The sequence below is a fragment of the Oryctolagus cuniculus genome, chromosome 16 (assembly GCF_964237555.1).
Source record: "Oryctolagus cuniculus chromosome 16, mOryCun1.1, whole genome shotgun sequence".
Taxonomy (NCBI): Eukaryota; Metazoa; Chordata; class Mammalia; order Lagomorpha; family Leporidae; genus Oryctolagus; species Oryctolagus cuniculus.
In genome coordinates this window covers 33,150,419-33,178,349 of record NC_091447.1, presented here as the reverse complement: position 1 = coordinate 33,178,349, position 27,931 = coordinate 33,150,419, and the positions used below count along the sequence as shown (strand labels likewise).

Here is a 27,931-nt window from a genome sequence, read left to right as displayed (position 1 = left end):
TAGACCTCACCTCTCATGGCACTGAGCAGGCTAGGTGATGACACCCATTTTATGGCTTCCCCTCCCCTGAATTCCAGGGCTCCTCTTTGGTTTCCCTGATGTTCTGATTACTACAGCTGCATGAAAAATCAAGACAAAAACTTAGCTTAAAATAACATTTTATTATTCTCTCTCAAAGTTCTGTTAGGTATGAGCTCAATTGGGTGACTCTCTGCTTCTTGCAGGCTGCTGTAATTAATAGCAGATGGTGCTAGGCCTCTGATGTGGCCTCTTTCCAGGGTGGGGATGATTGGAACAGCTGGGCCTGGCTATCGTGGTCCCCCATGCAGCCTCTCATGTGGCCAGCTGGGGATTCACATAGCACAGATGTCTCAGGGCTCCGAGAGTGAGTATTCCAAGAGGTAGAAGGTGGAAATTTCCAGTATCTTGATTTGGAAGCTGGCACAGTTTTATTGCTTCAGTGTGGAAACCAGTACATTAGCCCAGAGTCCATCCCAGCTTTGGGAGAGGGGACATGCAGCTCAAATGGGAGGAGAATTAAAGGATGTGTAGCGGAAGTTAATCTGCTATACTTTACTCCTCCTCTTCCTCTTCCTCCTCTGCCCTTCCCATCTCACAGCCTGCATCAGTCATCTTTCCAATTAAGGGTATATCTGAATGACATGGGATGCTTACCAAGAATAAAAGATAAAAGCTCTTGGTTGTAGGATCTGTCCTCCCAGCATCTACCCGCAGTGGGATCTCCTGCAATTTCTCCTTTGAGAAACACTGTTCAATTCTCCCGAAACCAAATCCCTCATCCCTCACTTCAAACTCTACCAGCTTGTTCATTTCCACCCCTTCTTTTTCTTTTTTTTTTTTTGACAGGCAGAGTTAGACAGTGAGAGATTGAGAGAGAGAGAGAGAGAGAGACAGAGAGAAAGGTCTTCCTTTTGCCGTTGGATCACTTCCCAAATGGCTGCTACAGCCGGCGCGCTGCGCCAATCCGAAGCCAGGAACCAGGTGCTTCCTCCTGGTCTCCCATGCGGGCGCAGGGCCCAAGTACTTGGCCATCCTCCACTGCCTTCCCGGGCCACAGCAGAGAGCTGGACTGGAAGAAGAGCAATCGGGACAGAATCTGGCACCCCAACCGGGACTAGAACCCGGGGTGCCAGTGTCGCAGGTGGAGTATTAGCCAAGTGAGCCGCGGTGCCAGCCTCCACCCCTTATTTCTGAGCCAGAGCCTTCCCTTGAGTGCCTCATATCCAGGGAGCTCCTGCTGTGCCCTTCCAGTCCCCCAGACACTTCCCCCTGAACTCGCTGCTTTAACTCCATACAGCAGTTCCATCTCCTCAGTCTCGGGGAATGTGCTGCAGAGGCAGGCTGATTCTCCCTCTTCCCCCTTGCTCACATCTAGACCTGCTCTGATCTCACTTCCTGGCCTCTTCTTAATTCATCCTCTTCCATTTTTCTCAAAGTGGTCTTATTTATCAACTGTTTTTGTTCCATGTGCTTTTTGGTTGTCTAGGCCCTTCAGTACCACAACCCTAAAGTCCACTTTCCACACTGCTTCTAGGGTCAAATTTCTAGAATGAAAATCTAATCAAGAAAATTTTCTACATAAATTGTTGTTTTATAAAATTTATTTATTTATTTGAAAGAGTTAGAGAGAGAGAGAGAGAGAGAGAGAAGGAGGGAGGGAGGGAGGGAGGGAGGGCGAGCGAGCTATCTTCCTTCTGCTGGTTTACTCCTTAGATGGCCACAATGGCTAGGGTTTGGTAAGCCAAAGCCAAGAGCCAGGAGCTTCATTCAGGTGTCCCATGTGGGTGGCAGGGACCCAAACAATTGAGCCATCTTCCAATGCTTTTCCAAAGGCCATTAGCAAGGAGTTGGATCATAAGTGAAACAGCTCAGACACAAACTGGCATCCATATGGGATGCTGGCATCGCAGGTGGTGGCTTTACTTGCTACGCCACAACACTGGCCCCTTATGTAGAATGTTTTAACAGTTCTCTGTGTTCTGTATGCCCATATCTAAGTCACCTATAACCTGTGACCCTAGCTTCATTTCCCAGAATCTTGTTCAATTCTGTCTCACCTACTCTAGCCTGACGCCACCCCCACCTCTAGCCTTTGTGCCTTGGCAGGTGCTTTTGTTCCTGTACCTCTCAGCACCTACAGCCATTACTTCCTTCTTGATGGCCAAGTTAACCTTCTAGCTCCTGCTATCCATGGGTAGAGATGAGGGCCTTACCCCAAAGTCATGTTAGGTGCTCCTCTTCAGAGTATTTCACCCTGGGCACAGTAAGAAGTATGTTGCCTGCCTCCCTGTTTCCGTAGTAAAACTTGAGAGCCTTGGTAGGTACCGACCCAACCTTCACTTTTGCATTTGGGGGAGGTGTGTTTGCAAGTTCTCCCACTGGCATGGCCACCAGGGTTACTCTGAGAAAAACCTAAGTAGGGATTCATAGGGCTTTAACTGGGTATTTGTTGTTCATAAGAGTTTTCCCCTCCTGGGAGACTCTGACATCTGTCCAAATAGAAGCCAGTGCATCATTTTCTATTGCTGTGACTCTGAATTGAATTCTTTGGTAATATCTTCCTGGATGTTTTCTGTAATGACATCAGTCACCCTTTTTTATTTAATCTGAGATACTGAGACCTCTATGGCTTGACAGTCAGTTGTGTTACCAGACTTGGTAAGGAGTGATTGAACACATCAGTATGACTCCTCACATTGGGTGGCCTCAGGAGGCACCTGCCATGTCTCCTCACTCCTACGCCTGTCTTAACCACGTGGACCCTTTCACTGTCATCTCACTGGCCCGGCTCAGTGGGAATCACTGCATGTTCAGGTTGGCGTCTGACAGCCCCGTACAGCCCAGCTGGTCACCACAGCCTCATCTCAGGCCTCTCTCTGCCCTCCTGTCCCACATTGCAAGCACAGCTGGGATGATGGAATGTGGTTAAGCTTCCCATACATTTTCTCACATGGAGAGTTCCAAACCTATTTTCATCACATCATCCTAAAATTAAAAAGTATTAAGTGGTTTTTTACACTGCATGAGTTCTAAGCGCCACGATCATTCACATAATCCTCAGCTTTGTCCTAAATTCCCACCTGTCACAACTGTTTCCTTTCACACTGCATGGAGCATCCTATCTGTGGAGCTCTGGTTACGCCTCTCTGTGCCATGCTTTTCAATCTTGCCCTTCTATTAAGCTTCCTCCTCCAAAAAGCCATCTCTATCCAGCTCCACTCAACTTTCTTTGCTTTTGTGTTCTTCCTACATTCCATCAACATACAAGATGCATGATATAAAATACACGATATCACATGAGATATAGTAACACCAAAGGGACAGAATTATTACTGCATCAGTATTGCCAACCCTTTGACGCTGGTCTGCTAAAGAGTGAGTGAGTGTGGATTTGGAGGCTTGGGTCCCCCTTCACTACCATCCCAGGGGTCTTCTCTCTAAGCCACATTGCTTCTTTTAGGCCTTGTAAGCAAACTTTGAAGGAAATGAGGAAGGGAAGTCCAGCATGAGAGAGAGATAAGAGCAAATGTGCTTTCTGGAGACACTTTGGTGGGAGGGACACCAGGGCCATTGCGTGCTGCAAGGACACCACCAAAAGAGGAAGAGGGGCTTCAGGAGCATCACTGGGAGCCACACAGTCTTCTCTCTAAATTTAAGGAGCGTAAGAACATAAGCAATACCGAAATTACTTCATGAGTGTGGCACTGTGTGGTTTAAACCAAGATTTCACTTTAGCATAATATTAATCCAGTGGGCAGGGGGGATAGTTCTGATTTCCATGGAGTTACAGAACAAAAATAAGATGAAACAATAATCTAAATTTCCATTAACATGCAAATATTTACATGGAGTCATACTTGCTCCTAGCAGGAAACCTATGAAAATGTATCGTGTATTGTCACAGCTTCATGTTGCACATGTGAATGCTAAGCCTCCTCTGCAAGTAGACTTAAACTTCTCAAGAGCTGAGAGCCTAAGGCCCAAATGCTTATTGTGTAGATGAAGGACTTCCCCACGGAGAACTCTCTGCATAAACCGTTGAAGTCACAGCTGTCACCAAGGTGCCAAGATGTCTGCTTCCAGAGAAGAACTGGAAGCTCAGTGAATCTTCCCAACGCCTCTTGGAGCTGCCCCTGCAATCCCTAGTTCAAAGCCAGAACACTGACTGGGATGTATTGAGCACTTGCTATCCCAGATATGCTGCTGTGTTTTCCCAGTTAATCTGCACCAAGTCACCTGGGGAGACAGGCATTGCTGCCATTTTCTAGACAAAGAAACAACCTGAGCCCAAGGGAGCAGGCTAGGGGGATGCTGAGCTCACAAGCCACTACGGGAATCTCACTGCCTTTTACTTAGAAGCCAAGCTGAAGTTCAGGACAAGGAGGCAAATTCTGACAGCTCCCATCTGGGTACATCTCAGCTCACCACATTAAGGAAGTGTCATTAGGAATTTAACAGCAAGATGAGTTGCTTAGATTTGCTGTTACATATCATTGGCAGCCATGGATTTTTTGATTTTTTTAAAAATCTGGGAAGATGCTATGGTCCCTAATATTCATTTTTTTTTTTTTTTTGACAAGCAGAGTGGACAGTGAGAGAGAGAGAGAAAGGTCTTCCTTTTGCTGTTGGTTCACCCTCCAATGACTGCCACAGCCGGCGCGCTGCGGCCGGCGCATCGCGCTGATCCGAAGGCAGGAGCCAGGTGTTTCTCCTGGTCTCCCATGGGGTGCAGGACCCAAGCACTTGGGCCATCCTCCACTGCACTCCCTGGCCACAGCAGAGAGCTGGCCTGGAAGAGGGGCAACCGGGACAGAATCCAGTGCCCTGACCGGGACTAGAACCTGGTATGCCAGTGCTGCAAGGCAGAGGATTAGCCTAGTGAGCCGCAGCGCCAGCCCTAAAATTCAGACATTGAAATTTAGTCACCAATAGGATCATATTAAGAGGTGGGGCCTGTGGGAGGCGATCGCATCATAGGGCTCTACCTTCATGGACAGGACTAATACCTTATAAAAGAGGTTGAAAAGAATGCACTGGCTCCATTGGCTGCTTTCACCAAGTGTGGACACAGCAAGATGGCACCATTTCTGAAGCAGAAAAAGCCCTCACCAAACCTGCTGGCACTTTGATCTGGGACTTCTCAACCTCCAGAAATGTGAAAAATCTATTTCTATTATTTATAGGTTCCCCAGTCTAAGGTATTTTGTTATAGCAGCCTAACTGAGTAAGACTGATGAGGTGATGGAAAGGACGAGAAAACAATGATCTGAAAAGGCATGTGATGGATGACTCTGACAAATGCTGGAATTCTGAAACCAGAGCAGGCTGTAATCCGTGTGGGAATTCAGGTCAGATTTCCACCCAGGAAGCAAGAGAAGAGGTGGGGAAGGGGTTGAGTTGGACCAACTTGGGAGGTAGATGAGAAGGGGCCAGGATGCTAAGGCAAGTACAAAAAGGAAAAATCACTCCAGTTTCTTCTTCACACCCAAGAGCTGTGCAGAGGGCAGTGCCCGTGCCAGAGATGAGAACGCTAGGTGGGTGGGAGAAGGAGGCCCCTTTGGGAGTGGTCTCTTTGGGCTGAAATCAGAGGTCAGTTCTTCCCACTGGGATTTGATGAGCTGGGAGGTACTCCGCAGGTTTGCCCCTGAGATGCAAAGATGCTCTCCCGTTAGAATCCCCTCATCTCAGAGGTTCTGGGCGAGGCAAGCCCTGATGCTGAACAACTTCTGATAGAAGCAGGTGATGTAGAACAAGAACAATGCTATCTCCTGGAAGTCTTCAGACCGGCCAGCTGAGCCTAGCTGCACATATTAAAACTAATGATTGAGTTACTCTATGAATACACATTGTCAGACTTGTTTTCCAGAGTCTTCCATTGGTATTCACATTTCATGTGAGCCAGTCACAGCTCAGTGGCCCAACTGCCAGGGAGAGTCCCACATTTTCCAGGGTCCCCAAAGGTAGCAGGTCCCCTACTTTCCACTTCCCAGCACCGGTGGCCTGTGCTGGCTACAGGTTGGGGGGTGGCTGAGACTTGTGCTGTGACTTCAGCCCTTGTCTGGGTCCTCAGGAATGCCTGGCATTTTGTGATCATTATCCACTCCTAGGGCTTCTGCAAACAGCTCAGCATTGTCATGAAAGGGAAGTCCACCCATGGCAGGTCAACAGGTGATAGCCAAGACAGGCAGGGCTACCCCCTCCTTCTCTCAGTGGGTGCAAGTTTGAAAATTGCTCCTGCTCCCAAATTCACTTCTCATTTCATTCCCTTTCTTGCAATTGCCAGAATCAGCAGAAACTCCAGCCTGGTTCCACAATTTCAGGACTCAAATGCCCCAGATCCACAGGGTGCTGTGAACTGCCTGGGGCACAGGGAGGCAGCAGGTGGGGGAGAGCCCTGATGCACAGGGGTGCCCATGGAGACCCCTTGGATCCAATGGCAGTGAGCACTCAGGACCCTCCTCCGGCCACCTATCATCTCGCACCCCTGCCCTGCTCCAGTGGTTCCAGTTTGTGGAAGGCCTGTGCACACCACTGTAAGATTCTGTCAGAATGAGCAAAGTTAAAGCTTCATCCCTTCTTTCTTCTGTCACTGTAAAAATCTGCATCTTTTTAATTCTCATCTTATAGCAATACTATGGTCAAATAGCAAGTTGTCCAGTAGGGAAAAACTATGCCAAAACATAGCAAATGATTCACACTCCATGAGGGGAGTTCATAAAGCTTGTAGAAAAATAGAATTAAAAGAAAATGCATATTTTCCATAATTTTTTTGGTATTTTCCATAAATTTTATTTGGTATTTATTATGTATGCAACCCCTTGGAGAGTGCAAAAAATATTTCTTTAAAATATTCCTAATTTGGAAGTACTTTCAAAATCTTATTTAGTCAGATAATTTAAGACATTGTATAAATCAATAGCAATTATCCATTTCTAAATTGAATCATAATCCAAAGAAATGTGCTCTTAGAATATAATAGACTCCAGGTCATCCACAATATAGGTCCACTCTCATGAGAAGAAATAATCAGAGAAAAATATAAAGAGAAAAATGAAAAACAAAAATAAAAGGAAAATTTTATTTTATTTTTGTTATTTTAATTTAATCCTCAGGTAGAAAGAATAATTAGTATTTAAAATCTGGCCAATGTTTGATGCTGGAAAAATCATTTTTAATTTTAAAGACTATAATTTACCCATTACAATGATATGTTTATTACTCACTACTGAGAAATACAAAGAGTCTTATTCTGGGTACATCACAAAAACTTCTGTTAACCTCTGGATAATGGCCTGGATTCTGCAGTTTCATTACAGTGAGAGGCCTTTGATGCTTTGATGTATTAACTAAGGACAGCACACATCAGAGCATTTGACATCCATCCTATGTGTTAATGTCACACTTTTCCAATCATACATTTTTGAAAATGTAAATTATTGCATATTAAAATATAAATTTATATAGCATAATATAATTTTAATGCATTCTGACTCTTTAATTCTTTATAATGCTTTGATTAATTTGATTTATATGCGTGACCTCAGTTAAGATTCTAATCATTTGTAAACTCAATTGTGTTGTTTTGATAAATTTTTACTTTTGGAAAATTATATTAGTATAGAATAATATATTCTTAACATATTTGATATATTTTCAAAATATAAATACCTACCATTTCCATTTTACTTTCATCTATTTTTCCAAAAATACTAAGATGCTATTAATCTAACAGGTATATTGAGGGTTGGAATCTTCTCAACTTTGCACAAGAATATTTAAAAATGTCATTTTTCTGAAGTGTTTAGCTGTCAGTTATTTTCAATATGCCTTTTGTAAGCAATATTTTTAATACAATACTGCTTCTTGACCACGTTTGAATATGCTTTCACTTAATTATGAGAATATATATTTTAATGAGCTAGTTTTTCATGTTAATGCCTCTCTAATAATATTTAAGGTGTGTATCCATACTAAGAATGAAGATAATTATATGAAATGGTGTGTTCCTTGAGATAAATATACAGGAAATGTGTTGTATACCAAAGAACTCTTTTTACAAATGGCCTTGGAGGGAATGGCACTATTGCTGGGTTATAACACAAATCCCACTTCTTTTGTGTTGATTCATGCAAATGAGGAAAAAAATCAGGATATCTCATACTATGAAAGTGTGGAGGGGAGATCGCTACATAGAATTTGATCATGGGCCCTTGACTTTGAGTTAGGCATATTGAAATTCTCACTCACCAACTTCCTTTTCCTTTATACTTAATACCTTGGCAACTTCAATCATTCCCTAATGATTCACTAAGTCATCCCTTAATGACTTTATAAAGACAAAAGCTTGCCAGTTGTGTTTGTTCTCACAGCACTGAGAGCTGCTCCTGTATGTTGACCCTACATTGTGGTCTATTTCTCAATTATTGGAACCCTAAGAAGAAAATGAATGTGTACTAAGTAATAAAAACTCTTTTACTAAACTTGCAAGGTAAATTAGTGTATGCAATAATTGTGTCTAACAATCATTGCTAATGATATTTTTATCCTTTTTGTTCTAACTGAAATGTAAGAGATCTGTAGTATATACCATTTGCTAAAGCTGTATTTACTCCCAAATCAGGTTCAAGAACATGTATCTACATATCTTTCACATGACACACTTCTAAGTAGGGGAAAAGCAACAGAACAAAGAACAAAGCAATTGAATTCTGTTTCATCCATATCTGTTGAACAATAATGGTTTAAGTACTCACGTTCCACAAAGTAAGAGCTGGCATCAATCTTCCAGATGATCTGGCCCCGATGAGAACCATTGACTCCACGGTTCTTATAGTCCAGGAAGTTTTCAGACAAGACCTCATCTATATTATCATTGGAAGAAAGCAGAGTAGAGAAACATCAGTCAACAGCATATTTACAGGAAGAAAAAAAAATGCAAAGGATGTGAATGACATTTTGATTTCAACAGAAGAAAAAGTACCTGGCATCAAGGAATGAGAGGGCAGGAATACACTAAAGACACCATCAGGACCAACCCTTTCCAAATACAGTGATCTCCTCCTCCCCCACAGCGCTCCTGGCAAATGATCATCTAGCTGGTTCTTGAATGCTTCCAGAAACAGAGAAATAATTACTGCAATAGCAGTTCATTTCACTTTTGAGTAGCTCTTCTATGGATGAAATTGTGATGTGAAAATCTTCCTCCTTATGGCTCCCATGAGCTGATCCCTACTTGAGACTGAGGAGGAGACATGAAAGTATTTCCAATCATGCTTTTGCTCTGAGGCCCAGTTCTCATGTACTGCACTCCACAGCATGTCTTGTCCAGCCTGGGCACCAGAAACACCCTATACCTATGATTCATCCGTCCCTCCCTTCATGCACTCATGTGTTCATTTGTTCATTCAGCAGCTGAAATCCAACCATATGCAGAAGCTGGTTGGGCAAAAGCATCTGCAGAAACATGGTGTTGAGAAAAATTTATAAGGTTTCTTTTGAATTAGAGCTTAGAAATGGTTGAAAAAAAGTCAGGTGCTGTGGCGCAGCTTGCAATGCCAGCGTCCCATAACTGAGTGCCTGGTTTCAGTGCCAGCTTCCTATTAATATACCTGAGAAGATAGCATATGATGGCGCAAGTACTTGGGCCTCTACCACCCACATGGGAGACATGGATGGATGGAATTCCTGGCTCCTGACTTAGTCTGGCCTCACCCTAGCTGTTGTAAACATGTGGGGAATGAACCAGAGGATGGGCATCTGTCTCTCTCTCCACCCTCCATCCCTTTCTATCTCTTTGCATTTCATAAATAAACCTCTTTTTAAAGAAAACAAATAGTTGAGAAGTCATATTTAAGCATCAAGCAAATAAATGTATATCTGGTGATGAGAGAGAGGAAGGAAAAGAATAGTGACACCAAGTGTGAAAGGAAAGAGACCAACGGAGAGGTCAGGGGTGGACTGACGGATGAGAAGAGCTGTGTGGGTGGGGAATGCAGGTGGATGTAGAGGGTAGAGGGTAGAGGGTAGAGGGTAGAGGGTGGAGGGTGGAGGGTGGAGGGTGGGCAGACAGCTGCCTAGAGGTACCGAGAGGAGCTCAGGGATGAGTGCACTTTCGCCCCCTGCTGTCCTCTGTGTGTTACAAGGCAACCTACTGAGGCTCTTTCAAAGGCCTTTCCCAGAGAGGAATAAAAGATTATTGGAGGCGACAGATTCCAGAAGCTGACTGTCACCTCCTTGGTTGCAGATCCGGGCTTTGAGTGCAGATGAAGGCAGGGATGTGAATTTGACCTTGATCTTATATGGGAGCCCCTTCCAGTGCTACTTTGCCAGGAAGTAACCTCCCAAAGCAGATGGATAAGAGATGTGAGGAAAACCATGTTTTGAGAGTCCAAGGCCACCACAAAGGCTGCAAGGACGACCTAACAAGGGTTCCCAAGGGCAGGCCCAGATCCCACAGTGAGGGAGAAAAGCCATGCTTGCTCTTTTAGCTCTAAGAAAGCTCTGTGGTTCACATCTGCCATCTACCTAGATATAAAACAGGTGGCAGTAAGGCGCCCAGAGGGCAGAGGTTGAAGCCAAAGGACCTAACTCTTGAGGCCTATTGTGCCATTTTCCAACAGCCTGGGGTTCCTTGTCCACAAATTGTGGGAGAGTAACACCTTTAACCTTACAGGCGAGGATTAAATGAGATCACAGGAGATGTCTTGTAACCTGCTTTGTTGAGTGCACCTTTGTGGTTGCCCCTTCTTTGCAAAGCAACATGACTGCTGCCTCGTTAACAGCAAGAACTGTTTGTATTCTTGGGAAATTCGCTTGTTTGCAAAATTTGCCTGTCTTTGTATTCACAGTGTGCGCTCACAGCCCTATTTGGGTTACTAAGATGATTGCATAATACATCTTTTACAGTAATTGCTTCATTTCTGCAAAAAGGCATAATATTTTTCTAGCTCCCTGGGTCTTCAATATAGACATAATGAGTCTCAGACCCAGGTAGAAATTTGCCTCATTATGGAAATTCTGCAAGGGGTGGTATTTACCTGAACTGATCTACTCTGATCACTGAAATAGTCACTGTAATAGTCATGGTCAGGCATTCAAATGTAGTAACACACAGAAGGAGGATGTTCATTCATGCTTTAAATAATGTGTATTGAGTACTTCACTCCATTGCAGGCATTGTGCTAAACCCAGGTGAACAAGACATGGTCTCTGTTCTCATTTCTGTTTAAATACACAAGCATTTATTTTTTAAAAATCAAGTAATTCCATTAGAATAAGTGGAAGAATGGGTTAAATATCAATGAACCACAAGAGTACAAATAAGAATACAAAGAGGGTACACTGTTAGGAAGAATCAGAAAAGGCTGATGAGAATGGCAAAATAACACATTTTAAAGAGGTCCATTTTGCTATACGTATTTACACACAACATAATGTAAGGGATTGGCAATTGGCACTATTAGTGCCCCTGCCCTCACACTAACACTAAACAGCCACATCACACAAGAAAACAGAAGAGTCTGTGTTTTTGTCCAGACCATCTGTGCAAAGAGGTCAACCCTTTTCCCAAAGGCATTTATCACTAATTGTTAGAAAAGTTCTTAGCTTTGGCTTTAGGAATCCAAGCGTATTGGCAGGGTCAGATGCGAAATAAAATGGTCACTTTATATATCTCATAAAGAAAAGAATTTAATGCAGGGAATTCAGTACTGGAGAAGTGGACTCTACGCAGGGTTTCTACAAAAAGACCTCAGAATATACTGCCGGGGCCAGCGCTGGGGCATAGCATGTAAAGCAGTGCTGGCTGCTCTGCTTCTCATCCAACTCCCTGCTAACGTTCCTGGGAAGGCAGTGGAAGATGGTCCAAGTGCTTGGGCCCCTCCACCCATGTGGGAGACCTGGAAGAAGCTCCTGGTTTTGGATGGGTCCAGCTCTGGCTGTTGCAACCATTTGGAGAGTGAACTAGCATAGGGAAAATCTCTAACTCTGCCTTTCAAATAAATACACCACCTACTCAGCTCCCAACACAGCCTGGTCCTTTGTCTCACTCAGAAAGGCCACCCTGGGGCCTGTGGGTATAGGAACTCAGTTCAGTAGCTGCAATCCAGAGAGAAGGCTGTAACAACTGCCCTCCACCCACCAAGACTGTGACCAGCCAGTGGCAAGCGGAACTGGCTACGGCCATACCACACACCACTGCCTGTTGATGCCCAAAAACCAAGAGAGTGCTCATGCAGGCGCTGATGTGGAGAAGCTCAATTTCTCAAGGCTATGCTTATAGCAGCTACAGGCAGAGAACAAGATCATCCCACATTTCACAGCTGCCTGCCCAACCATGCACAGGTGCAACTATGAAGCCTTGCCCTTAGAACATGTTTGCAGAGACTGGGAAGCGTGATTTTCGCATTGAGTGGGCTGGGTTCTGGGAGGAAGGCACTCAGGAAAAGAGCGGGACTGGAATAGTAGCAGGGACTAGGCCCCACTCTCCACCATAAGGAGGAGTGGCACTTCCTGGAATGTCCACTGGGAGGCCTCTTTTTTCCTGGATTCTCCAATGTGGCACAAGCCACTTTGCAGGAGCAATATTTACAGCCCCATTGCTCTATGATCTTCTGCAGCTTGTTTAAGCGTTGGGTCTCAGCTTCCTTACTATAAAACGGGGATAGTATTAGTACCTACTTAAAAATTTTGTGTTAAAGATTAAATGAGCTAATACAGAAAGTGGTCTTCAAACAGAGCTACAAACCTAATAAACAATCACTTCTATTGAGAGTCTGAAATAAAATTAGGAGCCCCATTGCAAAGCCCCATGACATTTAATGTGTAAAACCATGAATAAGAACTTGAAACATTAGTTAATGCCAGTAGTATTTACAATTTATCATGAGTTTTGTTTAAAACATGTAAATATGTATTTCATTCCTTAAAAATATATTTATAGAAAATAAAAGATTTTTGCAGGTTATTAAAATTTTACTGTAAAAATTCTAGTGATGCTTAGAGAAACATATATATATATATATATGTATATAAGGAGCAAGGAATGTATTTTCTTTTGATTTTTCTTCAAAATGAAAACTGTAGCTCACATTTCCATACCCTAATCTTTAATTTGAGATGATAGCAAAAATACTATTGCAACTAAAACCAGAATGGGCAAATGATCCTATAATAATTTTGTTTTAAACATTCACTTTATATATTTGAAAGATAGTTACCAAGACAGAAAGAGGGAAAGATAAAGAGATCTTCCATCCACCGGTTCACTACCCAAATGGCTACAATGGCTGGGCTGAGCTAGGCCAAAGCCAGGAGCCAAGAGCTTCCTTCAGGTCTCCCAGGGCCCAAGGACCTGGGCCATCTTCCATTGCCTTTCCAGGCACATTATCAGGGAGCTGGATTGGAAATGGAACATCCAGGAGTTAAACCAGCACCCATATGGGATGCCAGCATCACATGCAGCAACTTTACTCACTCTGTCACAACAGCAGCCCCAAGTCTATGATCATTAAAAATGAGAATCAGGGTGTGTGTCTGCCCTAGCAGTGTCCCATACCAGTGTCCCATACCAGTTGTATGTCCCATACCAGAGTATCTGGAATTGATTATTGGCTATGGCTCCTGACTCAAGCTTCCTGCTATGGCAGAACTTGTGAGGTAGTAAGTGATTGTTTAAGTAGTTGGTCCTTGCCACCCATGTGGGAAACCTGGATTGAGAGGCTCTCAGCTTCCAGTCCAGCCTGAGCCACTGAAGGTATTTGGGTAGTGAACCAGTGGATTAGGAGAGCAGCATCTCTTTAGTTCATCCCATTCATTCATATTCTCATATATATTCATATTCACATTCTTTCTCCCTCCCTCTCTCCCTCTCTTTCCCAATAAGTCCACTACCTGTGTCTGCTAAGCCACAGCATGGCTTTCATTTCTCAGAGTAACTCACACTTCTGATAATCAAATATTGGTAAAATTACCAAGGATCCTCACATTATGGCTGGACTGTGACTTTCCTAAACACCAGAACAGGAGCTGTGGGGAGAATATGCTTGCTTCACATGCTACTGAGCCACTGATGCAGATGCTGTATTCTCTTGTACTAGGAAGGGACTCCAAGGATAAAGTGGTAGGGGAGGTCCTGAATACCCACCCTACTTCCTCCTCTTCTGTGGCTTTTCCTTTATCTTGCTGCACTGAATACAAGTGTTTACTTTGTGCTGTAACCAAGAAGTCCAACCCCAGCTCCTCGATGTTCCAAGCCAATATAGTATTCTCAGGTAAAGGAAAAGTTCCAGTGCCTTGAAAGTTGGTGTCTCTATGGAAGCATTGTAAGACTTTCCATATGCAAGTATCCTGCCAGGAAGACAATTTTAGTTTTGTCTTAAAATGTTAAATTTGAGGTTCTGAATATTAATTATTTATTAAGGATAGGGGTTGTATTTCTATATTTGTTCTATAATTCCCCATAACTCTTAGTGTGTGGTTTCTCAAGCTGGAAAAAATATTGAGAAATAAAGTGTCTCTTGCTGAGGAAAGTGTGGGAAATGATAGATTAGACAAAATTGAAGAGACTTCTTAAAACTTTACTTACATGTGAGTCACTAAGGCAGAGTTTTCCGTCCTTATTTAACCACAGAACTCTTTCTCCTTGAAGTGCTAACTAATGTGTAGAACATAGTCTGTGAGTGCTTTGCACATGGCTATACTATTCATGCCTAAACCTACCATTGCTGTTATCTTACTATGTCATGTGAATTGTGATAAAAAAAAATTACTAGAAAGCTAGATCTAATTGAGAGGACTTCCCAAAGACAGAAAAAAAATAAATATACAACAATTGCTAAGGTATACAGAAGATAAAGGGGAAAATATCCACACTGAAAAACTGGATTCCAGAAAGACCAAATATGAAATCATGCTGGCCGAGCTACTAGTTTTCTGGGAGAGGAGATACTAATACAGTGAAGAAAGTAACAGAAGCAAATAAATGTGAGTGTCATTTCCAGTTTCTCAACCTTGGCACCACTGACATCTCTGGATAGATAACTATTCACTATGATGAGGCTACCCTGTGCATTGTGGGAGGCTGAACGGCATCCCTGGCCTCCATTCAGTAGATGCCCGAAGTGCTTCCTTACAATGTGGTAACCAAAAATGGCTTAGATGATGCCAACTGATTTCTGGAGAGCAAAATCATTTTTGCCTGAGAACTGGTCTACAACTAAAGGCAATTATCATAAGAATGAAAGAATATACATTTACAGTCAACAAATCTATACAATAGAAGGCAGAGTAGAAAAAAAGCAAAAGAAAATACATTATATAAAGAATATTAAGAAAAGCAGCAAAAATATGCCCTAATATAGCATCAAGTACAATAAATATAAATACACTATCTTAATAAATTTAAAGTCAGAGACTCCCAGAGCAAAATTTAAAAAAAGTTTTAAAAAGACAACATTTGAGAATAAACAGAGAAAAATGGTAGATCAAGAAAAGAGGAAGCAGAAGAAAACTGATATGCTAACAATCATAATACTTAAAAAATAGGATGTGAGGTAAATAATAGCATAGGGGATATAGATCTGCAATAACGAACTGAAATAAACCACAGACAAAAACCATACAGATCTTACAATCATTTATGTTCCTAGGAAACAGCATTAACATAAATAAAGTATAAAATTTATAGAAGTGAAGGTATATTTTTAGAGATTTTGTTAGAGATTTTAACACACTCTATTCAAAAAATGGAAGAACAGAAAATTATAAACCATGAGTAATGCAATAAATAAGAGTGAATTTTATGCATACATATATGCATTTGTAAATTACACACACTTAGAAAAAGAAAGAGAGGCTGAGAAAGGAAGAGATGCAATCCTACATGGACAATCCTGAATTTGTGCAATGTTATGCCAACTGAATCAGTACATATCAGAATTGTGTGCTGGATTTATAGGTTCTGTAGTACCGTTACCACTATTGCTTCAGTTGCCATGGAACTGTGCAAAAATGAAGACATGGTTTCAGTATGCAGAAAATTCAGTTAACATAGCACCATACACACCATACTACACAAATGCATGCGTGCACACACACACACACACACCCTACATGCACAAAGATATACATACAATGAGAAGGGTACAAATCAGGGAATGAGCCTCAAAAAATCTCAAAGATTCAATTTGATACAGACCATAATCTCTAAGGTCTTCCCCAGAGATGCAGAAGAGAATACATATCCCCATGTACTACTCTATCAGGGTACTTAAAAGATGCAATTTTACAGAATTTTTTATTTAAATGTGCTCTCTTATCATCTGTTAATTTGAATTTTAAATGCATGAACGTACTCTCATTTCATTATGTTTTAAATTACTGGAAGATTCTAGCATGGTATTGGGATAGTATGATATAATATGGTATAATAATGAGTATGATTCATTAACATTATAGGTTTTACTACACAGGAAAACTAGCTTTGCAAGTTATGAACATATCTACTTTATTCAGTTATATTTTCATGGTTTTAATTTCATATTTAAGCAATTTTAATATGGGCTGCTTCCAAAAGTGTCAAAGGAATGACTATTTTTAAAATTTTATAATCCTAAAATGTTTGAAGATATATTTTCAAAACATTGAAATATGAAATGAAGAGATAAAAAGGATTTATATAAATACTTTTTCATTAACTTAGCATTCTAAAGATTATAGATATCAATTTTATCAAATAATGCTAACTCTTTAGTGTAAGTAAGCCATGGGCACCGGAGTATCTTTAATCCCATGTAGAGGACCAATAAATGTTAGATTTTATTTGTCAAAATCTGGTAGGTAATACTTAATGAATAGTTGTAAAGTTATTCAGTAGAAATACTTAATATATCTGCCTGTCTATTCACTGGAAACAATACTTAATATAATAAATCTGCTTCTAACTATTTAGTTTAAAAGTCTTTTAGACACTATTTTTCTTTATTTTGAGAGAGAGAGAAAGGAAGGAAGAGAGGGAGAGAGTTCTCATATACTGGGTCAGTCCCTGAATGCCCACGATGGCTGGGGCTGGGTCAGGCTGAAACCTGGAACCAGGGAACCCAAATCAGGTTTTCCATGTGATTTGGCAGACACCCATCTGCTGTTTTTCACCACAGACATTAGCAGAAAGCTGGAATCTGGAGTCAGAGCCAAGATATGAACCCAGACACTCCAATATAGGATACGGTCATCCCAACCAGTGTCTTAACTGATAGGCCAAATGCCCACCTTATACTTGTTTTCGACCAAAGGATAAGCTTCTGCCTCCCTTACTGACATTTAGAAATCACTCTCTAGGTCTCTGCTGGACCTATGATATTCAGAAGCTATTGTCTATAATGTACAACCAAAGCAACTGGGCAAATGTCTGAGGATGAAGGCTGGGCTGAGTGAAGCCTTGGACATTAGGGCTGCTTGCCAGGATGCAATCAGAGAAGAAAACCACTCTTCAGGGTAAATCAAAACAGGAAATATTGATCACCAGGCGGTGCAGATTATCTCATCAATTCCTTTCACCAACCCTGACAAGTTCTCTCTGTTTTAGAGAAATACATTTGGCCCATGGCAGAGCTGATTCTGAACCAAACCACAGCACCCTTCACCATGCCATGCCACTGTGAGATAAACCATTTATCATTCTAACTCATCTCGAGCTGCTCCATAAATGAGAGCAATCAAGTGCATTTCTTTTATTTTTTTTATTTATTTATTTATTTATTTATTTATTTATTTATTTATTTATTTTGACAGGCAGAGTGGACAGTGTGAGAGAGAGACAGAGAGAAAGGTATTCCTTTGCCGTTGGTTCACCCTCCAATGACCGTCGCGGCTGGCGCACCGCGCTGATCCAATGGCAGGAGCCAGGAGCCAGGTGCCTTTCCTGGTCTCCCATGGGGTGCAGGGCACAAGCACCTGGGCCATCCTCCACTGCACTCCCTGGCCACAGCAGAGAGCTGGCCTGGAAGAGGGGCAACGGGGACAGAATCCGGCGCCCCAACCGGGACTAGAACCCAGTGTGCCAACGCCGCTAGGCAGAGGATTAGCCTAGTGAGCCACGGCGCCGGCCAATCAAGTGCATTTCACACCATGACAGCAGTAACGTTGCTGCTGTTGCCGCATCCCTGCCATAGTCCTGATTAAGGAGAGCACTGGGGACAGTGTTACTGAGCTGGGCCACACATTACCCTCTTTTTTTTCCATATTTCTTATTTTTATTTCAACATTTAAAATATTCACAGGTTGAGTACTATAGTTAACGACATTTCCATGGAAGATGTACCAACAAAGCATACAGGCATTCCACAATGACAGAATAACATATTTGAGACTGTGTGCATGTTTACCCTAGAGTTTATTTTGAAAAATATGTCTTAAAAAATTTTAAGTGTTTCACTGTATTATTTCCATAAAAATCAAATCGCAATTTAAAGAGATATAAATATTAGTACTTTTTTAAAATTTCAAACTTTTGTAATACTCAGTTTTTTCTATTTTCTCAATAGCTAAGTCAGGATAACATTTTCTTTCATTTTTCCCCTCTAAACTTTGTTTCTAACCATTTTATGTAGAATAGGCTGATCATCACGCCTTCTTGACTAGCTAACGAGGTAGGCAAATTCTTCAGAAGAATTTCTTAGGCATTTATACAGCAAAGGAAGAGAATCAAATTGCATCACAGAGTTTTTATTGTTGTTGTTGTTCTTTAAGTAATTGGTCAGTGCCATTCATACTTTAAAAACCAGTGAGGGGAAACCCCCTGAGAACGCCCTGCTACTGAATATATTAAGGGCAAAGCCTGAATACTGACATCAACTGAATTCACTTGGACATGGCAAAATAAGAAACACCATACTTGAGAATGACCACCTTTCTTGCTGGGAGAAATCTTAGCAAGGGCATACAAAGTTTAGACAGAAAACACAAGTACTCTATCTTCGCTTTCCTGTACAAGTTAGTCTCTTCTTTTAACCTAGCTCTCTCCCTTTCCTACAGAGATTATGAATTTTGATATACTGCATATCCAGTAGTGTATTTACATGAGCTTAGCAGTTAACTTACACAACTGTGCCAGAGAAACACTCCTTATATTAAGGTTTTATAATATACTGCTTAACAGCTAGAAAGATCCTAGGAAATAGATTTCAGCACCATCTGTTATTAGCAGATTGTTTCAAAATGTATATGCCCCTAAACTCATATAAACCGAGGTATTTTACCCATCATTCCCTCTCCATCCACATCAAAATCAAAATTCCACACATTACCCTCTACACACAGAGAGCTCCACCCTACTATACCGCAGGAGGAAAGTCACATTTGCCTGAACAGAGCTAGAGGTCATAATCCTGGAAGCATTCCACATCTGGGCTCCCCTGGACATTTCAGTGGCCCACTGCTGTGCAACGACTCATACCTAACCTGCACTAGAGTGCCGAGATGTGTGGCCAACGTGAATTCTGCCAGTAGAGGAGCAGCTATGTGTGCACACATACCACTGCATTGGCATCTCCTTGTAAACTGACAGATCAGACAAAACCATTATCTCTAAATTTCTAGGCCTAGCTCTGTGACTTGAACTTTGGCAAGACCTTGCAAATCTTGAAGATAAGTTACTAAGGACTTGTGAATTATAAACTGTCAAGCTTCACAGATAATTTTGGACTTGTAAATTATTTTTGAAATGCTATGTCCTTGAAAGTGTTGGCATTTTGCATGAAATAACTTCACAGTTACATATGTGTCGCTACTATGAGAATAACAAACTGTCAAATTAGGATTCTAGGATGATGAATTGGATGTACTTGTGTCTCCATCCATCAAAAATGCCAGGCTGACATCAGATCTTATTCATTCATGGAATTCTGTCACTGACCACCTCTCCCTTCTTCTAATCCCCTCTGCTCTTGTCCTCTATGATTTGAACTCTTAGTTGTCCCACTTCTTTATCACCTACCCCATCTTCTGCTTCAGTTCCTCCTTTGCTGCCTCCTCTACCCATCTGTCTATGATTTTCTGGTGTTGTTTCTGCAACCTGTGAGTGACACTGTCTATTCCCAGGTGCCAATTACCCTCAACCCATAAGCCTACCTCAGATCTATGGCTGAGCTTTGGAATCATCCACTCATTCACTGTGCATGAATGACTGAGTTCTTCACCTGGCCTACCCCTGGCTGTTGTTGCCATTGTGGGAGATCTCTCCCTCTCTCGCTCCCACTTTCCCTCTCCTTCTGTCACTCTGACTTTCAAAGAAACCAACAAATCAATCTTTTATAAAAGATGGCCATTTCCACAGCGCACTGCCAGCTGGTCTGGTTCATGCATTGGGTCAGTTGGGCAGGGTGCAGGTGCTGCGCTACTCACCGATGAGGTACATGCCAATCCAGTCCCCAGCATCCACCTCCTCCTTTATGTCCCAGTGGATCACCAGATCCTGAGAGTGTCCTATGGAGTAGTAGGAGCTGCTGACCATGAGAGTGGAGCGACTGTCTGAGGTGACCAGGTCAGTGTCGCTGGTGGAACGGGGGATGGTCACACCATCGTGGGGGCCGCCCCTGATGTCCATGTTATGGAACTGGTCAGGGTTGTAGCTGTAGCGGAGCGGCTCCTTGCACCGGCGTCGGCTCTGGGAGTTTCTGGATGGAGACGCCATGGCAGCCAGGCCTAAAAACCTGTTCTGGTACAGATTCTGCGGAAGAAACAGAGGGAGCAGGTTCAGGCCATCCCGACAACTTGGTCACTATGCTCACAAGAAACCAAAGATGTCCTGGATTAAATGAGCTGTGAGGAACTGTCCTCATGGGCAGACTTGAGCATCTTCCTCGTGACAAAGGCTGCGGGGACAATGGCTGTAGCTGTAGATTTACACGGGAACAGCAAGAACAAAGATAGGCACACACCAAGGTGCTCTGTGTTTCCACACTCTGGTGGGGCCTCTCCCAGCTGGCTCTAACCTACCTGATACTAGAAGGAAGGGCTGCAGTGCTTAGAGAATGGCCCTGAAGAGGTGACTATGTGCCACCCCCACCCAATGCCACCTCTTGAGTTCTGCAATGTCAACTCAACTGGGTCCATTTTCTCTTTCTTAGAGTGAATGGTAGTGGTCATTACCAAACACCGCAGTGACCCTGCACAGCCCAGTGCTCCAGACATCCCAGAGTTAGAGGTGGTCTCTGCAGGGTGAGACCATCTTTCTCTTCCATTTACAGACCTTTCACTCTTCAGCATGTCTCTGGGCCATGTGGAATTTCTACTCAAATGTCCTAATAATCGTCAAACACTACAGTTTCAATAAAGTCAATCTCAGAGGACTGTGTCTCCCCTGGAGCCAATGTTATTACAGAAAGTGTTGTATCTGATGAGGGGGAAAAAGGCCCCTTTTAACTGTTTACAACACTGAGCGCTCAAAGTGAGCTGAGCTGATGCAGAGAAGTAACCTGTTTTGGGAACAAATGACTTGGAAAACCTGGAAGGAAGGCACATATAGAACTTGTTTTTATAAGGGATTCATTCTCAAAAGAAGAAAGGATGATTTTGACTTCATCGAAGTATACAAAACTGGGATTTAAATATACATTCTGAGGTTTCCTGGCTGTAAAAGTATCTGTTACTCTTACCACTAATAACACTTGTGTTTTTAAGAAGAGAAAATAAAGACTTGAAAGTAATGTTGGATCATGTAATTTAGATCCTAGAGACTAACTTAATGTATATATCAATCAGATGTAAGATATTTTCTTTTTGTTTACCAGCCACAAACATTGGAACCCAGCACCAATCTACTCTTTAAATCACACAAGTCTCCTTAGCTTTTACCATCTTCAAGTCCAAAGCACGGTATTGGCCTTTTGAGCTGTGGGCCCTAATGGCCAGGTGGCAGGTCTTTCCATTCACTATTTGTGTCTCCTGTTAGAAATTCCTCTGGCCCTACTGCTGGTAACCATAGAATTACTATGGGCAGAAAAGCCAGGCTTCAGAAGCATCTCTTTCCATTTCCATATGTTTTATAACTTAAAACAAACAAACAAACAAACAAACAAAAAACAAAAAAACGGGCTAGTGCTATGGCACAGTAGGTTAAGCCTCCATTTTCAGTGTCAGCATCATATATGGACACTGGTTCATATCTGGGCTGCTCCACTTCCTATCCAGCTCCCTGCTGATGGCCTGGGAAAAGCAGTGGAAGATGGTCCAAGTCCTTGGGCCCCTGCACTCACGTGGGAGACCCAGAAGCTCCTGGATCTTAGCTTCAGATCTGCCCAGCTCCAGCTGTTACAGCCATTTGATAGTGAACTAGCAGATGGAAGACTTCTATCTCTGTTTGTCCCTCTCTGTATGAATCTGTCTCTCAAAAAAATATATATATATTAAAATAAAAACACAAAACAAACCAAAAACACTTGTCACTGAAGTCGGCCTTCTCAGAAAGACAGGCAGTGCTTAAGCCCAGGGAAGCGTGGACCACCCATACCCACCCATCACAAGGCCCCATGGCTGTCGTGAGCATTTAGGAAGGATCCCAGCAAACCACCAAGCCTCCAGGAAATCTTTGCGAAATCTCCAAAACAGAAAGGTTGCTGTAATAGCATAAAATTACTTTGATTGACACACACTTTTTGTAGACTAATAAGGACTTAATGCAATATGGAGATAAACTGTGGAAATAAATGAAATAGTCTTCTGTACAATTATGAGTTAGGCCGAAACGGATCCAAGCTTGTGCAGCATCTACCTGCTTCCCAACTGTGCGTTCCTGGACAATTTAATCATCCTGCACCTGCATTTGTACATGGGTTGTTATCAGTGCAAATCAAATTCTTAGTGCAGTAAATGCTCCACAGATAAACGTCTACATATTACTGGTGTCACTTCAGGAAGAAAGTACCCCTGAAACATGGGGCCTGGGCAGACAACCAGGCTCAATCACTGGCCAAATGTCTCTTCAGGTCACCTCAGGGTGCTCACACTTAAATTCACTCTACACTGCACCAACAATTTGCTCTAAACCATGAGTCTCCAGGTTTCCTTACAAAATTAAAATTGCAAGTATTATATAGAAAAGTGTTATTTGTAAAAGTGCAGCACCTGCCAACTTTTGTGTGAGAAGCTTCCTTTATCTGTAATGTTTGTGACTGAATAGGATATTTTTGCATTAATGTTGAGGAGACTGAGAGATTTTTAGCTATGTGAGTTTAATCGGGACCTCAAAAAACAGCAGAATGTTTCTCTTTTGTTGAAGATACCGACAGTTCTACAGCCGTATTTTTATTAGAATTACCTGGAAATCAGGCAACTCTGTTGACACTATCAAATTACACAGTCATCACTGTCTACATTGTGAGAACAAAAGTATAGAAGGAAACATTAGTCAAAGAGGATGCCTGTCAATAATTGATGGATTGGAATAATAGCATTTGCCAGGAATAAGATCAGCAGCCTCAAGGCTGTTCCTTGAAGACCACATTCTCTCATGCGCCCTGTCTTTACACGTATTCTCCCCAGCCACACTGGCATGCAGGATTGATACCTCTGCTTCAAGATTATGGGCGGGCATTTGTCTTAGCAGTTAAGTCACTGGTTCCTTGGGGTGCCCACATCATGCATCCAAGTACCTGAGTTCTTCCTGGTTCCACTCCCACTCACAACTGCCTATTAATGCACAGCTGGGAAGACAGTAGTGATAGCCGGTGTGATTCAATTTCTCCCACTCACATGGGAGACCTGGATTGAATTCGCAGCTACTGGCTTCAGCCTCTCAGCCCTGGTCCTTCTGGATATCTGGGGACTGAACCACTATATGGAAATAACCACACACATATTCATTCCCTCTCTCCCTCTCCACCCTGCTTCTCAAACAAAATGTTTTAAAATATTATTCTCTGGCACCTTCTCTACTGCAACCTTTTCTTGCCTCTTTCCCCATTCCCAAGAGAGTGGTCCTTCTTCTCCATGATTCCCAGGAATCCCACCTGCCCCACAGGAACTGGTGCTGGATTGCTGCTTATTGACCAGTCCATCTTCCCTCCTGTGCTGCAAATGTTCTTTTCCCGATATCCCCTGTGCCTGGCATAATTCCTGGCTTGGATAAAGGCCCTGAACACTTTAATTAATATAGTTTATTATATTCAATTATACCCGTACTTGTTCCAAAAAAGATTTAAGTTAGCTTATATAAATAGATAAACCACCAAAAGACATAATGATTTAGCTGGTACAGAGGAGAGGAAAGATAGGGAATAAAAGCAATGTAAGAAGGAAATTCTCATAAACCTATTCCATCATATACAAATAGGTATTTTTGTTAAACTCACTACAGTGCATATTTTTATTTTTAATTTCCCAGATTTATTGAAGTGTCACTAAAATTACATGATTTTAATGTAGTCAATATGATGAATTGCTATACATATATTTTGTGAAATGATGACCACAATCAACTTAGTTAACACACTATCACCTCACTCAGTTACCTTTCCTCAGTTTTATTTTAGGTTGAAAAGTTTAAGCAAATTTCAACCATTGCTTCTTTTTAATTTTTTATTTTTATTTTTATTTTATTTGACAAGTAGAGTTATAGACAGTGAGAGAGGCAGAGAGAAAGGTCTTCCTTCTGTTGGTTCACTCCCCAAATGGCCGCTACAGCCGGTGCTGCGCCGATCTGAAGCCAGGAGCCAGGTGCCTCTTCCTGGTATCCCATGCGGGTGCAGGGGCCCAAGCACTTGGGCCATCCTCCACTGCCCTCTCAGGCCACAGCAGAGAGCTGGACTGGAAGAGGAGCAACCAGGACTAGAACCTGGCGCCCATATGGGATGCCAGCGCCACAGGCGGAGGATTAACCAAGTGAGCCACGGTGCCAGCCCAACTATTGCATCTTGAATACAGCAGGCAGATAGTTGGTTTCCCAACATGCAGTTCCTTTGTGGTTACATTCTCCCTGGGCATTCACACATGTTCCTAGCATACACTATAGACTCATCAGGCTGGAAGGAGCAATTTAATCATTTTCTCTCCACATGGCTGTGGGAGACAGATGAAGACCTGCACTATTTTAAATAGCCCTGGAGAAAAGATCACTCTCTTCTTTGACAGTGATTCCAATGTGTTACAACTCTGCAACTCTTCCTAATCTCTCAGGCAAACCTTATCTGAAAAAAGATCCTCTTTCTCTTTCCTCTGTGCAAAGGGGAGGGCGGTAAAAAAGCAGTATGACACTTAAATCCACAAGAATATCAGGCATAGTTTGGTAATGTGATTTTCTAATTATTGGTTATAGTCAACCAATAATTAGTTAGTTAGTAGCTAATGTTAAGTATGGATTTTTAATTAACCCTTTAAAACATGGATGCTATGCAGGAGCCCATGAAAACAATCTAAACATATGCAAAGAGCCCTACTTAATAGGAAATACAATTCCACCTGCTGTTTTCTTTTTTATGGGTTTTTGTTACTTGTATCAGAGGATCCAACAATGTTTTGTTTATTTGTTTTGCATTTCACCTTAAATAACATGATAATTGTTGAAATGTTTTGAAATAAATGGTAGGCTACTGGTTTGTTGTCATTGTTTTACAATCTTGGATCAGGCTTTATGTGTTTAATGTGTTTTAAGATACCCTTATGCAGTATATAGCACATTAGCAAAAACAAAACCTTCTGTAAGGAGATAGAATTTTAGAAGCAAAATTCATCACGCCAATGGAGGAAAATGTTATTATGTATAGGTTTTTGTTGTTGCTGTTTGAAGAACATGGGGAGACAAAGGTTCTGCTTTGTCAGTTTTTATCTGAGGACGTCACTAATAGCTCTTCTGTTTTAGAATATAAAGCTGTGAGTGAATGCCATTTGAGAAATAAAAAGAAAGCAAACAAAGGTATATCTACACTGGGGAAAATGATTCTTAAAAATTGCCCCTACACTATGAAATCAGAAACTCTAAATGAAAAACACAGGCCCTGAAGGGAATCTCATTAAAGTATATGAGATGAGGTAATAGAAACTGCCTTATTTGGTTGGAAGAAAGAAAATAATAATTTTGAGTCTATGAGCAGATTTTATTGTGATCAAGTAGATGCCTAAAGCTTTTTATTCTACGTTCAGCTCTGGTTATTTCATCAGGGGCAAAGTGGAACTTTAAAAATATTTCCTTTTATAAAATATTTAAGAAAATTTGTGGCGGAAGTACACAATGAAATAGAGAATTAGCAAACAGAAATCAGGGAGTAACAATAAGAAATAGAATAATAATAATTATGAACATTGACTCCATGCAAGGGATTCTGTACACTATCTCACCAAAGCTTTATCAAGTATCAGTATTCCCAGGCTGGTGGCAAACTCAGCTCGATACGATCCATAAAAGCTCCCAAGGCCATATATCTTGTAGCAGGAAACGGAGATTTGAGCCTGTGTATGTGTGATTATAAAAGTAGGCACTCTTGTCATTCTTATATACTCTCAAGAATATAACATGGACAGACAGAGTTGTAGTAATCTGGATTCAGATACTTCTGTGAGGTTCTTGGCAGCCAGGAAGATAAAAGCAAGGCCTGGTTCTTGGGATCAGAATACTGGGATGTTTTTTCTCCCTCCAAGTTATTAATAAAATATTTTATCTTAGACGTTTTGCTAGTAAAACTATGCACTGTGGTGAATGATATCATAAAAGATTTACCCCCAACACACAATTATAGTAGCAGATTCCTCGTGTGATTGACAATTGAGAGTTTATGTCAGAGACTGAACAATTATGCTATCTGTGTTGCCTTCAGACCACATGCACAAGTCTACTTAGCTTAGTTCATCATTTGCACTCAAAAGCTCTGCCTTTAACTTCATGCCTATCCCCATCTTCCCCTCTAGCTTTGATGTAGATACACCCAGGACCTGACTGACATGTTCCATCTACAACAGCCCTGCTTGTTCCCTTGTTTCTTATCAGTGTCTCTCCACCAGAAGGCAGGCAGCCTGAGAGCAGATCAGAGCTCCTGTATGTCTACATTATCAGCTGAAGTAGGTTATGGCAAGAACGTAGATGGTGCTCATTAAACACAATTGTGTGAATGAATGACGGGGAGATGTGTGAGTGGGGGTACAGCTGCCTCTTTGTCTCAGACACATGAATGGCTGCTCTACTTCTCCAGCTCAGGAAGACATCTAAGGCTTGTTTTGCCTTAAGTACAAGGCCTGAGTCCCAGAATCCCCCAAGTCCCTAGTTTCTAAATTACATTGGTGTGGATAGGCAGGAAGTGAAGTCTGTCGAGCTGGGAGTCACAATCCCTCATGTGCAATTCTGTCTTCCTACTCGACAATAAAAATGCCTTCTTTCCCAGGATGCATCTGCTTCATCCAGGACCTAAGTGAGGTTGGCATGAAAATATGGATATTGAGTTCCACGTGGAACTTGTAGAGGTGGGTTCACTCCTAGAAGCACCACACCCAACCTCCTAGAAGAGGCCAACAACTAGGAGGAACACTCCCCTCTGCTGCAGATGACTGCTGGAGGGGCTGTTTACCCTCTGCCACCTCTTCTCCTTTCAGATAACCTTCTGACCTACGGCCTGTTCATGGGCATCTGCATGGGGCAAGCCATACTCATCTGTGGGTACGTATGTTCACTTTCTCAGCTTTTTAATAAGATCTATCACTTTGTGCACCTTACACACATTGGCACTTAGCATGTTTGCCTTTGTGCATAACAAGAACCTAGTGTAAGGAAATTAATGTGGTCCTGCCCATATCAAGGCCAGCAGAAGCCTCAGGACAATTCCCAGAGATAGTACAGGAGAAGCAGGAATGGCCTAGGCTGGGAGGTACAGAAGCAAAGCCAAGGCAGCTTTATCTAAAGCAGTACTTAATGTCAGCCCTTCCACTCCAAAAG

The 27,931-nt window shown here is 42.1% G+C and overlaps 1 protein-coding gene across 9 annotated transcripts in view; it reads right to left on the bottom strand.

The window, feature by feature from the left end:
- The window catches only part of HECW1 (HECT, C2 and WW domain containing E3 ubiquitin protein ligase 1), a 407,022-nt gene that overhangs the window by 205,092 nt on the left and 173,999 nt on the right, over positions 1 to 27,931 (bottom strand). For all 9 annotated transcript variants that reach the window (XM_051852912.2, XM_051852913.2, XM_051852914.2 and 6 more), the window contains 2 exons: positions 20,419 to 20,743; positions 8,775 to 8,882 (listed from right to left, as the gene is read on the bottom strand). In XM_051852912.2, coding sequence (XP_051708872.1) covers positions 8,775 to 8,882; positions 20,419 to 20,743 — 433 coding nt within the window. The remainder of the gene's footprint in view (positions 1 to 8,774; positions 8,883 to 20,418; positions 20,744 to 27,931) is intronic.